We start from the raw sequence: 14,201 nt of genomic DNA, 5'->3' as shown, positions 1-14,201 counted from the left end.
TGTGAAATCATTACATATGTAAGATAATGAGTAAGAGAGAGACAGAAGACATATTTTCTCTCTCTTCCTCTCTCGAATATAAAAATGTTCCTTTTGTATATATAATTTATTATTATATATATTATATAAAGGTTTATTATACATATAATATTATACATATAATAAAATATTTATTAATATTATTATTTATGTGATATGTTTTGTATTATTTATTAAATGTTCATAATTATATTATTCTTTTGTATTTCAAAAAAATATTCTCAATAAATCACTGTATGATCCAGAACTGTCAATTTTGAAATACATTTGTGTTATGTCCTCGGTAGTGTAGTAGTCAGTATCCCTGCCTGTCACGCGGGAGACCGGGGTTCGATTCCCAGTCGGGGAGGACTTTTTTATTAATATTATTACATTATTGTCATTTTTAAATACTTATGGATATTGCATTTTAATTTGTATTGTATTATTATATGGAATTATGTTGCACTGTATTGTAGTGTATTTTTTTATGTATATTATTGTCATTTTTAAATACTTATGAATATTGCAGCTTAATTTGTATTGTATTATTATATTAATAACAAAATAAACAATGAATTTTACTGCAGAGTATGTGTAAAAAAAATTTGCATTCAACTCCTTTCATACATATATGAAAATAAAAATATACATTTTCATCAAAATATTGATTCAATCCTTCATTGTTAGTAAGCTGTTATTAATTCTGTTTCTCTTTCTGCTATGTCTTACCTATAGAATTACATATGTAATGATTGTGCAGATTGACTCCCAAATAAATTTGTACCGGCGAATTCGTGTATAGAAGTGTAACTTCCACCGGCAGTCCCGCTGGACTGCCACACCCGTTTTTTTTTTACCAAAACTTTCCTTGTTACAGTGGGTACTTCCTGCAGAATTTCAAGCATTTCATATAATACTGAAGTGGTCTATGTCCATTATCTTAATTTTGTTGGTGCAGAAGTAGTGTATGTCAACATTTATTAGTTTTTTTCTCATCTGAGTTGATTTAAATCAAATATACTGAGTGCAGAACTAGCCTATCTGAAGATAGACTAGTTCTGCACTCGCCAGATCGTATCAGCGCCAGTCTGGTTTGTAAATATATTGCCAACAACGGTTCTATAATTACCATTTTCAGACCACAGACTGTGACTGAAACTGAATTTGTAGATGGACATGTTTATAACTTGTCAACTACATTTAATTCTGAAAACATAAAGTCCAGAAAGAAAGGAAGGTCAGAAGAATCATGGCGTAGGAATGAGATGAAAAGTAAGAGGAATAGAAAAAAAGAGTATATAAACTGGAGAGGCAACAGAGTGCAAGCAAGAGCAAAGAAACCTCCGTGCAATAATTGCAGGTTTAATAGGTGTTTTAAAATTTACAGAAAAAGAACGTACTATGACATTGGATACTCTCTGGAACCTAGGCAACTTTAACCGTCAGATTTTATTATAAATAATGTAGAGGAGAAGCCTATTATGCGCTCGAGAGTAAGGAATAATAAAACTGATGACTGCACTAATGATGTTGACGATAAAGGTGATAAAGAAACGTCGACAGGTAGTAGTAGGAAACAATCAGGTAGGTCTATGTCTTATTTCTATGATCTTTGTACTTCTGAAAAGCAGGAAAGAGTTTGAAAAATGTTTTTCCTGAATACATTGTGTCTTTCGTATCAAATGGTAAAAACTGCATTTTCCAAAAGAGATAAAATACTGAATACAGTTGGCGAAAAGCAAAGAGGAAAAAATGTCTGTGCTACAAAATTATTTGACAAAATAAAACAGTCAGTGATGGATCATATCAATATGTTTCAGAGGGTAGAAAGCCAGTATTGCTGAAAAGATACAGAGACAATATTTAGATTCAAATCTAGATATAAAAAAAATATATGGTTTATATAAAGAAAACTGTCTGAATAAAAATATTCGACAATTCGCTAAGTTGTCAATGTATAGATCTTTATTCAACACAAATTTTAACCTTGGATTCTCTTAACCAAAAAAGGATTTGTGGGACTTATGCGAAAAACATAAAAACAGCAATGAAGAACAGAGAAATGAAATGAAAGATTTATTTGAAGACCATTTAAAGAACGAGATTCTTGCAAGAGAAACAAAAGAAAAATCAAAGAAAGATGTGAAAATGATGGTGCTATTTGCAGCAACTTTTGATATGCAGCAAGTTCTTCAAACTCCACATTTAGATGTATCTCAGTTGTATTATCGTAGAAATTTTTCTGTTTACAATCTGAGTATTTATGATTTTCATAAAAAAACGGTTATTGCTACATGTGGGATAAGACAAAAGGACAGAGAGGATACATAGAAGTAGCTTTCTGTGTTAAAAAATTCATAGAAGAAAAGGCTCTGAAAAGAAAACAAGAAAGGTGTTTTTTTTCTGACAACTGTGGGGGACAAACTCTCAACAGAAATATTGTCATAATGTATAAAGATCTAGCTGCTAAATATACGATTAAAATTTCCCACTTTTGCTTGGAAAAGAGACATACCCAAAACGAAGGTACAGTGAAGCATGTAGAAAGATTCCATACAATGTTACCGAAATGAATGAATTTTACGATTTTGTTGAATTAAGAAAACATACTTTTACCGAAATGGACAAAAATGAAAATGGAGAAAAGGTCAAGTGGCAGAAGGTACGTGTCATAATGGTTTTTGTGTGTGATGTGAATTTTATCAGAATTAATACTGAGCGTCGGACAAGAAAAAAAACTTGCACTTTGTCAGTACATAATGACCTGCAAATGTGGAATGCTGAAAGTTTACCTATTAGTACAAAGAAATTAGAGGATTTGAAATATCTATGTAAATCATTGATCATTCCGACCGTGTACCATGACTTCTATTTAAATTTAAAGTCATTATGGAACTTAATTTAAAAAATCACTGTTTTTATAATTTATTTTGTAATCAGCGACATATTAATAAAATAATTGTATTTTTATGAACTGTAGTAATTTATTTAATCATTCCTTCATTGGGTTTTATTAAATGGCAACGGCGTATTTTTGTAAAAATGAAGAATATTGTTAGTGTAGAACTAGCATAAGTCCAGATAAACTACTGCACTAATAATTTTGATGCAGCACTAGTCTATGTCCTACTTTCTTATTAAAACAATGAAACACAAAAAGTTTTATAGTAATGTAAAAGTTTCTAAATAAATTAAAAAGTATGCACAAAGTAAACGTTAATCTTGGAAAAACAAAATATTGGAAACTAAACTTCTGAAAAACTTCAAATTGCTCTCCTGAGACGTTGTGATTTCGGACAAAGACTAGTTCTGTTCTAAAGCAGCGAAATTATTGTAGACAGACAGCTACTTAGCGAAAATGCAGTAACCATTTTTTTATGCAATATGCCGTTTTTTTTTAAACACCATCTAAGGGGAAATCTCAAATTGTTAGCACTAACGCAGTATCTGCTTTTTTTATTGAAAAATATGAAATATTTTGTATATTTACCATAAACTAAGATTTTCATAAACTTACTAAATTCAAACATACTAAAACAAAAAAACCTTCACATACGAGTAACTTTTCAAATCAGGACAGCTTTGCAAAGTAAACCTAATTTTTCTGTGTTTTATAATATCATGTATAGATACTGCGTTTTGCTTACAAGAGTTAGGGTAGCCGCACACAGAAAGAGCAAAACTGTTTTAGTCAAAAACGTTTTTGACTAAACGAGTCTGATGCTGATGTTTCCATATAAATGAAATCAGCTGAACACACTGATTAGTCGTGTGTCTAAAGCATGTTTAGGCTAATTTAGTTTCAGTCAGTCTGTTTGATGTTGATTACGGGATGGTCGTTTTTTGTCGAAACATTTCAATGTACGCAGGCGCAACGTGTTTTTGAAATTCCCTTCTTGAAACCGCTCGAGTAGTCAACAAGAAGCACATGTGGAAACAGCGATATTTTGCTTGTTTATATTGTGTGTATCATGGAAGTGGACGCAGAAAAATTAATTATACTGATTGAGGCCAGATTCTTTTCTCATTTATAGGATGCACCCAAAATTGTCTTTTATTTTGCGGTTTTTCGTCCTGTAGGAGGAACCACTGCCATAAAACTAGTGCAATTTCGTCGTTATCTGTCGACATCTTTAATAAAACTGATTGCAGTATCGTTTGTGCAAACATTTTGTTTCTCTTGAAAACAAAATGTTTCTTGTCGAAACCAAAACGTTTTCGTTTCAAACAAAAACATTTTTGACTAAAACAGCTTTGATCTTTCTGTGTGCGGCCACCCTTAAACAATGGCAGTATATAGTTCATCCCAAACCCTTCTTTCACTGCGTCATAGTTGATCGAATTCTCTTTAACACATTAAGCTAGAAGTGACAGAGAAAAACGTGAGTCTGTGATTATTATACATAAAACTTAGAAAATTATTTATCTTAAGCTAATTTTACTTACGGATGTATAATTGGTTGGAGTTTAGAATACGCTAAATAGATATCCAATCAATGATGCGCATAAATATAATTTGATGCAGATTGTCTCGATCGTGACAGTACTTTCATAATGTCATCTGATAAAATGATAATTGTCATTCCAGGTTAGTATTTTCAGACATTTTACAGTGAAAATTTAATTTTGTATTTATTTATTGTATAATAAAAATATTTTAAATATGCCGAGATATATCGAGAAAGAACAAAAAGACTAATATTAAAATTATTAAATTATTTTCATTATAAAAAACACAGATTACGATCCTGCAACTGTCAGATTTAACTAAAATGTCATGCAATAATTCTCGACATTCTTAAAATTCTATATGACGTCAAAATTAGTGACGCACTGAAAGAAGGGTTTGGGACAGACTGTAGTATAATTTTTATCACCGAGTTGCACTAAACGTAGGCAACTTACAGTGCCTCGTTGCAGTGTTGCCCAAATTTTAATATTTTCGTAAACTATAAAAAAATAATATACTATGCGAAATAAGAGAAAAAACAGTTTTAACCTAAGCAAAATCAAATACTAATATATAGCTCAACTGCTTTTGAATGTTTTATTTATACGACATATTATATTATATACCTATCACGTTACATTGATTACAATCCATTTTTTTAGAGTTAGAGAGTTAGAGTTGCGATTAGAATCGTATCATCGGGAATGAGCACATAATATCAATTCTTGCACTTCTTTCGTCTTCAAAATTAAAAATTTGATGTGGCAATGGTATTAACCCTAACACCCAAATGTAGAAACTTTATATGCCAAAACTATATAGAGTTTCTTAACCATGTTAAGTAGGTATACAAATATTACTAGCAATTAATAGGTATATTAGAAAAGTATTTCAAAATATAAATATATTAGCTTTATTTGATAATATTTAAAAATTGAAGTGAACTTAACGATTCTATGTAATTAAATCATTTATTGAAAATCTAGCAACACTCTAGTATTCATTGTGACATTTTTCATCTTTAGAATAAACTTTGCAGACATAAAAATTGGAAAATAATAAATAAACGAGTACTGAAATATACAACACACAAATTATAAGATAAAATGATGATTTATAATGTTCTCGAATATAACAATTATGTTCTGTAATCATCCCTTAAAACCGATATTTCTGTGTCTGAGAAAGGAGATATTCAAAATTATTTAATGTGTTCAATTATTAACTAAGTAGTAAGTACCTACTTGTTTGTATTCTATTAAGACAATTAAACATAGCTGAACAAACAAATACAATATATTGTAACTTATATAGATATTAAAATATTAGAAACTGTAGTTTAGCTAAGTAAATTTAATTTTGTTGCTAAAGATATTTTATTATCTAAATATTATTCTACAAACAAAATAGTTTTATTAATTTTTTAAGTACCTACACACGTAACAGAGAAATTACACTCAATTTGCGAAAATAACATACTTTATTAATACATATCAACAATTTACCTTTTAGTCTTCAAATATTGTAAACTTTGAACTGAAAAAAAATTTAAATTTGACATTTAGAATTTCATACAAGACAGATTCTTGGAATAATTATTACGGTGCCATCAATGAAACAAACTGACTAGGTAGGCAACTTTAAATTCAGTTGCGATCTTAATTTTATAGATACCTATTTAAATATAAATGAATAGAAAAAAAAAATAGACTATTACTAATAACCAGTAAACATAAATGAAAAATATTAATACTTGGGAATATTTGCATATAAATTTGTAATGTAATAAGTTTGTAATCATGTTTATAAGATATAAATATACATAAAAAATAGGTTTTATTCAATTAGAAAAAGGGATAGATCAATATTTAAAGAGGGCCAATCCAAGAGGGATCAATATTTAATCAACATTATCTAGAGAAAGAAAATTCTGAATATATAGCACCAAATTAATTTAAATGCTAAATATTCTACCAACAAGAATTTCGTACCGTAAAAAAGGGGTAACTTTGGGAGACTTTTTATTAAAGATAATTTGTCTCTTGTTCATAGCTGTTAAGCTATTTCTTTAGGACTATGGTTTCTATATTATGTTGGTCTTATGCTGCTGGCGATGGCACCCTCCTTCCTCCATATGTGTTATATAAAGTACAGTATATCCATGAGACCTGCAGTGTTAATGGGCTACCAAACTCCAGATACAACCAAACAAAGTCAGAATAGTTTGATTCTTACGTTTGTCCTGAATGGGACCATAGCAACACCTCAGTTATCATAACTCGATGAAATAAAGATCTTGTTAGGAGACAACTTACAACCAAGAACATAACATCAAATTTGTTTGTTTTTTTTTTCACCAAGCAACTCTACAAATCTTACACAACCTCTTGACGTGGCTATTTTTCATCCACTTAGATAGACTTAGAGGTCCATCCTTCTAAAATGGAAACAAGCAACACGAAGAAGTGAAGCCTCTTTGCAAAAAGATCGATTTTCAACTCTTCTTAAAGGGCTAAATGTGTCACTAAAAGAAATGAATGTTCTTTATGGTTAAAAAAAGCAAAAAAGAACCAATATCATTCCTTCCTGGCAAAAGCGAAGTCGAAGTTGCAGATTTTCAAGAAGAGATTTTTTAATGACAAAGATAAATATACCACAGGGCCTAGCAACGAGAAAAAAGTCCAAAGAGTAACACATTAAAAAGGAAAAAAAAACTGTTAATGATCATGATGAAACTGAAGAGTCAAACTATTTACTCCAAGACAGTTAGGCAGAATGGAGGGAGAGTTTTTCTGAAGAGGATTCATTTGCAATCAAAGCTTTGAATAAAAATTATTTGTTAAAGCTTTCACTTAGGGACTTTGCCATTGTCAATGTTATGGGAAAGATCAAAAGTTGTTGAACTTGATAAGGGAGGATATATTGAAAAGTTTTACAAAAAATCCTTCTATGTTTTAAAAGTTTTGCAAACAGATAAAGACGCACTCTTTAAAGCACCTGATGATGTAATTCGCAAACTTGGAAAACCAAAATTGTGCACATATATAAGATTCCAAGGACTAATTACTTTTGATGATGATTTTTAAGGCTTAAAAATGTATTAAGTTTATTAATTTTTATTAAAGTTACCAGTTACCATTAAAGTTATTAATTCAAAAATCATTATGTATTATTATTATAGTGTTTGTGAGATTTATAAAACGTATTATCTCTTTTATGTTGTTTATTAATAAAACGCGAAGTAAAGATTTGCCTATACTACTTTGGAACTATCAGCCATCTACAATGCAAAAGTAATTTGTATAGACTAAAATAAAATATCTACTTAATACCTAATATAGCACTTAAACATAACTCATATTTACATTAAGAATAATAGAATGCAGATCTTCCAATAGTTCAGGAGTAGGATCAGTATAAGTTAAATTATCAGCATCAAAAAAGTCATAGGTGCCGTTTTCAAATAACGGTGTATCATTACGATGGTAATGAATGAATTCCATGTAATCAGCAATATTCTGAAACAAAAATAAAAAAATTTAAATTAAAATTAATAAAACAAAACTTATTAATTTGTAGTATCGGAATTTTAGTCATAACCAAAATGACAAACTACCGAAAATATTAAATGTATACGACGCATGCTCATATTTGTCACGTGATCAAAATTACTCGATCTAATTCGTTGCATAAATTTTTCTACATATACGTTGGCTTTAAATTCGAAAGAAATTTAGCCAAAAAGGATTTTTAGTAGAGGAAATAGACTGGCAAAAGGCTTCTAGAGTAGATTTTCGTGGGCACTTTGTTGCTAAAATGTACAACCCATTTTTTTTGGTTTCTAATATTTTTGTAATGCAAAATCACTTGGTCGTCCAAAAATCGTAGTGGGAGGGGAGTGGTGAGGAGCCTTACAAAAAAAAATGCAATTTTTTTTTCATCGTTTTTCGGATGAACAATATCCGAAAATTCATTCCTCAAATTTGCATACCTATCCGGACATTAGAAATATTCTTTTTTTATTTATAAAAATACGTTAAACCATTACTGTATACGGAGCGCCTTCATACAAAATCACTTGCCCTGAAAACCCATATTTTTAAAATCGTTTACCTCGCTCTACCTCGAAAAATATTGGGTTTAGCAAAAAATTGCTTTTTATAAACGTTATAGGCCAAAAATCAGAGAACATGCTGGTTTTTTTAGAATTTTGATTGGATAATTAGTTTAAGAAAAAATTAAATAAATCGAACGGCATGTCACGACGGACAGTGCTGAACGCAGAGATGCGAGGAAGGGCGAGATTCCTATGCCGTAGTCAACCGCAAATCGACTCTACTGATGGCGATGTTGTTATGGTCGTTTTTTCATTGTGATGCTGATTTTAAGGAGGATGGATACTCTAGCGTAGATAGTGACTTCTTTGGCTCGTTTTGTTGTCAGATTATTAACAGTTTTAAAATAATGTATTTGTTAAGTGATAGTAGTATTTATATTATCATAATAGGTATTTGTTGTATATCTTTAAGGTTGTATACTTATTATTATTATTATTATAATGATTAAATTATTAATATTATCCAGATTTAGCAATACGGCTCGCACTCCCTCAAAGGGGAAAATTCACTCATCTCAGATACTTACGATATCAAAAGGATTGAGCTCTGGTGGGATTCTTTCCGTGTTATCGAGCCCTACTAGGTGTAGCCCCTGTAGGTGACTTGGTATGTAGGGGTATCCCGTATCCCCAAAAATGTTCTTACAGATTATTGTTATTATTATAAAGCTTACTAAGGACGTAGTAAAGTGGTTAAATTTCAAAAGCTTGGGATATACATATCTAAAATGGCAAATTCTAATAGAATATCTACCATTTCCAAGTATGCATTCCAGTATTTGCCTGTGGCAGTTTGAGCTGCAATGAATTCTGGAAACTCTGTCAAAAGTTCACGAGTTAAAGTTGAGATTTTATCGGAGAGTTGCATAACGTCTTCTTTTCTCCTGAAGTTATCGATGATTTAAATTACGTAATTCGACTGAATTACGCAATTTAAATAAAAAATTTGTTGGAAATAGTAATGTTAACAAAACAGACAATTAAGCATTTGGAAAACTTTTGGAGGAAATGGAGAAAAGTTTTGAAAAAGGTAAAGGATATAGCACAAAATCAATTGGCAAAAGGTATCGTGAAATTAATGGCATTGACGACATGAGTGATAAACAAATAATTAAAAAAATGAAAAACCATTTTGGGGATGGTGTTGAATCAGTAAGGTCTCCTAGACAAAATGAGCCTACAATATTTTTAAGGAATTTCTCGAAAGAACAGGCAATTAAGACAATCGTGCACAACCACGACGAATCTGACACTTTTAGTTTCGGCTCATCGGAGCATCACATTCTAGTCAAAATGTGCCAAACTATCCGAAGCGAGATAAACAAGATGTTAACTGAGTCCGATTAAAAAAAAAAATGAATGTTAGAGACTACAAAAAGTCTATTCCTGAAAGCTTGTATTTTCTTGTTAATCTTATTGTCCGCAATGAAAACGATAATGAAAAGAAAATAGAAACTGTAAGCATTTTCCAAGACATTATTTTTGCCTGTTCGAATGAAAAAATAAAAACTCCAAAGCATATTGGGCTAGGACTTTTAGTTCACCAGGAAACAAGGTCGAAAAAACTCATTGAAGCAATACACGTTTGCGGTCATTCAATTTCATACATCGATACTCTTATAGTGCGTAACAGCATCGCCCAAGAAGAAATTCAACTTTACTTGGAGAATAATCATGTGACCATACCGAGACAATTGGTACCCAATCGATTCGTTCAATTTGCTGCTGACAACATTGACATTTTGGAAGAGACTTTTGACAAAACACCTACTTTTCACGGAACCCAAATTGCTGCCTTCCAGAGAGGACCATTTAATGAAAATATACCTGAACAATTTAAATTTTTGCCGTATAATCAGAAGTTGGTAATACCAAATGATTTTCATTCCCTTCACAAAATTTATTTTGACAAATCAAAAAGAAAAGTACAATCTGAGGAAAATAAACTGAGCATCATAGAAAAGGGTCAGAATCTTAATAATAACATAAGATATCGTAACATGGCATGGTGCATTTGCAAAATGAGGGACTCTGTTAGGGATGAAACCGTTATCCCACAGTGGTCAGGATTTCATAAACGGACTGTGGAGGATAAATCACATGTAACGACCTATGGCTAATTACCTGTACTACCCCATGTCTCGTCAGAATATGATACCGTTTGGACTGTTATCATAAAGTGCAATGAAATTGCTAAGAAGCTAAATAACAGATACACCGTACTGACGTTTGATCAAGCGATCTATTATAAAGCTAAAGAGCTCCAATGGTCCCAGCCAGAAGACACAGAAGATACAAAAAACGTAGTCATTCGTCTAGGTGGATTTCACATGGTTATGAACTTCCTCAAAATAATTGGTCAGTTCATGACAGATTCTGGACTTGCTGATATATGGTTGGACAGTGGTCTCTATGTTCAGTCCACAATTGATGGTATTTTATCTGGCAAAAAATACAAGAAAGCTATACGAGCCCATAAGTTGACGTACGAAGCTCTGTCAAGATTATTAATAAATCTTTATAAGAAGTGGCTTTTAGAGTGTGGCAGTCCTTCTGTACATTATATTAACTTAATTCATCTTTGTACATCGGAAATCATCGATAACTTCAGGAGAAAAGAAGACGTTATGCAACTCTCTGATAAAATCTCAACTTTAACTCGTGAACTTTTGACAGAGTTTCCAGAATTCATTGCAGCTCAAACTGCCACAGGCAAATACTGGAATGCATACTTGGAAATGGTAGATATTCTATTAGAATTTGCCATTTTAGATATGTATATCCCAAGCTTTTGAAATTTAACCACTTTACTACGTCCTTAGTAAGCTTTATAATAATAACAATAATCTGTAAGAACATTTTTGGGGATACGGGATACCCCTACATACCAAGTCACCTAGGGCTCGATAACACGGAAAGAATCCCACCAGAGCTCAATCCTTTTGATATCGTAAGTATCTGAGATGAGTGAATTTTCCCCTTTGAGGGAGTGCGAGCCGTATTGCTAAATCTGGATAATATTAATAATTTAATCATTATAATAATAATAATAATAAGTATACAACCTTAAAGATATACAACAAATACCTATTATGATAATATAAATACTACTATCACTTAACAAATACATTATTTTAAAACTGTTAATAATCTGACAACAAAACGAGCCAAAGAAGTCACTATCTACGCTAGAGTATCCATCCTCCTTAAAATCAGCATCACAATGAAAAAACGACCATAACAACATCGCCATCAGTAGAGTCGATTTGCGGTTGACTACGGCATAGGAATCTCGCCCTTCCTCGCATCTCTGCGTTCAGCACTGTCCGTCGTGACATGCCGTTCGATTTATTTAATTTTTTCTTAAACTAATTATCCAATCAAAATTCTAAAAAAAACCAGCATGTTCTCTGATTTTTGGCCTATAACGTTTATAAAAAGCAATTTTTTGCTAAACCCAATATTTTTCGAGGTAGAGCGAGGTAAACGATTTTAAAAATATGGGTTTTCAGGGCAAGTGATTTTGTAAGAAGGCGCTCCGTATACAATAATGGTATGACGTATTTTTAAAAATAAAAAAAATATATTTCTAATGTCCTGATGGGTATGCAAATTTGATCAATGAATTTTCGGATATTGTACATCCGAAAAACGATGAAAAAAAAAATTGCATTTTTTTTGTAAGGCTCCCCACCGCTCCCCTCCCACTACGATTTTTGGACGACCAAGTGATTTTGTCTTACAAAGATATTAGGAACCAAAAAAAATGGGTTTTACATTTTAGCAACAAAGTTCCCACGGGATAGCACAATAGGATCCTGTTTAAACTCTACTATTTAGGTCTGTGGAAAGTGTGAAAAATTTTTGTGCATTGTGCATGTATCCTATTAAATTATTTATATTGTTGGTAAGGAATTTAAATATACTTTCTGTCATATAAAATATAAGATTGCCATTATAAAATAGTAGTTATAAGTAGGTATGTGCTTAGATAATTTGTACTAGGTAGGTATAATTTGGAAAACAATTTACTGCTATGTACGCCATGTTACATAATTTATTAAGTAATCGGTAGGCATATTATTGTTTAAAATGTGTTGTATGTTCTTATGTCTGTGAGTCGAGTCTGTGACTTAACTTTCGAAGTAAAATATCTGGAAAACCTGGAATCTTGTTGCATTAGTTTCTCTTGGTTCAAAACTCGATCAAATTTTGGATAGTCACTGAAGTTCTAAGGCTATTTTCTTGAGGCTTTTTTCTATTAAATATTTCAGAAAAACTAACAACGAAATGTAAAAATGGCAGTGTAATTGTTAATTATTTATAAAATTAAGAAAACTTTAAAGATATTCAAAAGAATTACAAATATTCAAAAGGTTTTCGTCCCTTTATTAATAAAATTTAAAGCATATGCAAAAATCTGCTTCCAAAAAGGTATAAAAATCTTTTATTTTAATTAAAAATGTTATATAAAAGTAAAATAAAGCGACATATTGTCGATGATTAAAGATTTATCCAGAACGGAACATACTGACCCTTATTCGAAATGGCGGTCACAATAATCGACATTATTTTACTTTTTTTTTAATTTTAATAACATTTAAATTGTAAATTGAAGTGTTTTTACCTTTTTGGAAGCGACTGTTTGCAATGGTTCAAATATCACTGGCGATGGTTGAATAGGACTGAAAATCATTTAATCCTTTTAATCCACATTAACAAAATTTTAGAAGATAAACATTTATTATTTGTTTCAGGTGTCTTTCGCGTCTTTCGGTAAAAGGTAGGAGAATGAGAGTGAATTAAAATATTTTAATAGCAACAGAATACATTTAAATCTATATTTTTAATAATATCATTAAGTTAGTAGAAACTTCATAGAGAATATACAATGTGTGTGTTTTAAATCTGATCGTATTGATCTTTTCTGGGGCAATAAGTACTTCTAATTCTTTAACGTTGTTTAGCAAATTTATTTGTCAAATGTTGTTTTGGGGTTAGATGAACAAGGCTGCTGGAAAACGGCTATAAGGTAAGTAAATGTGGGAGTAATTGACAGTTTAATAAATTACACAACTTGAAATATATATAATTTAAAGAAAATTCCAATCGGCTTGTTAATTTTTTACCAAGATATTCTTCAGACAAAATACTTTCTTCTAGAACTAATAGATATCATTAGTTATAATTGAATTTTTTTATTAGGTGTTTAGAAAATAAGTGCATGGGTTTCAATAGTTGACAAGTCTTCTAATTAATGACATGTAAAGTTGTAGTAGTTGACATCATATAATAGAAATTATATTTTTTATATTTATAAAGTTAAGTATGTTAATGTTATTTACTTCGATAGGTATTTATTAGACATATAAATAAAAATGGTTATTAATTTTTAAATACATTTTTAAAGAAGAGTAAATTATCATGATTTATTAGATTTCCTAACATTGAATACTTAAACTAATATAAAAATATCAAGAATAATAACACAAAGCACACTAAGTCTACATATCATATTCGCCAATGTCAAAGTTAAAATATATTCGTTCTCTTCTATCTAACTGAGATTGCGGTAACTTAAATAGTATATCATCTGTTGAAATATGTGATTTG

The 14,201-nt window shown here is 30.7% G+C and overlaps 1 protein-coding gene across 1 annotated transcript in view; it reads right to left on the bottom strand.

The window, feature by feature from the left end:
* LOC140437741 (voltage-dependent calcium channel subunit alpha-2/delta-3-like) overlaps nt 1-14,201 on the bottom strand; it is a 92,432-nt gene that overhangs the window by 54,752 nt on the left and 23,479 nt on the right. The window contains exon 4 of the mRNA XM_072527435.1: nt 7,837-7,989. Coding sequence (XP_072383536.1) covers nt 7,837-7,989 — 153 coding nt within the window. The remainder of the gene's footprint in view (nt 1-7,836; nt 7,990-14,201) is intronic.

Source organism: Diabrotica undecimpunctata, chromosome 3 (assembly GCF_040954645.1).
Source record: "Diabrotica undecimpunctata isolate CICGRU chromosome 3, icDiaUnde3, whole genome shotgun sequence".
Lineage (NCBI taxonomy): Eukaryota > Metazoa > Arthropoda > Insecta > Coleoptera > Chrysomelidae > Diabrotica > Diabrotica undecimpunctata.
The sequence above is the reverse complement of the archived record's forward strand: the minus strand, read 5'-3'. Positions and strand labels throughout refer to the sequence as shown.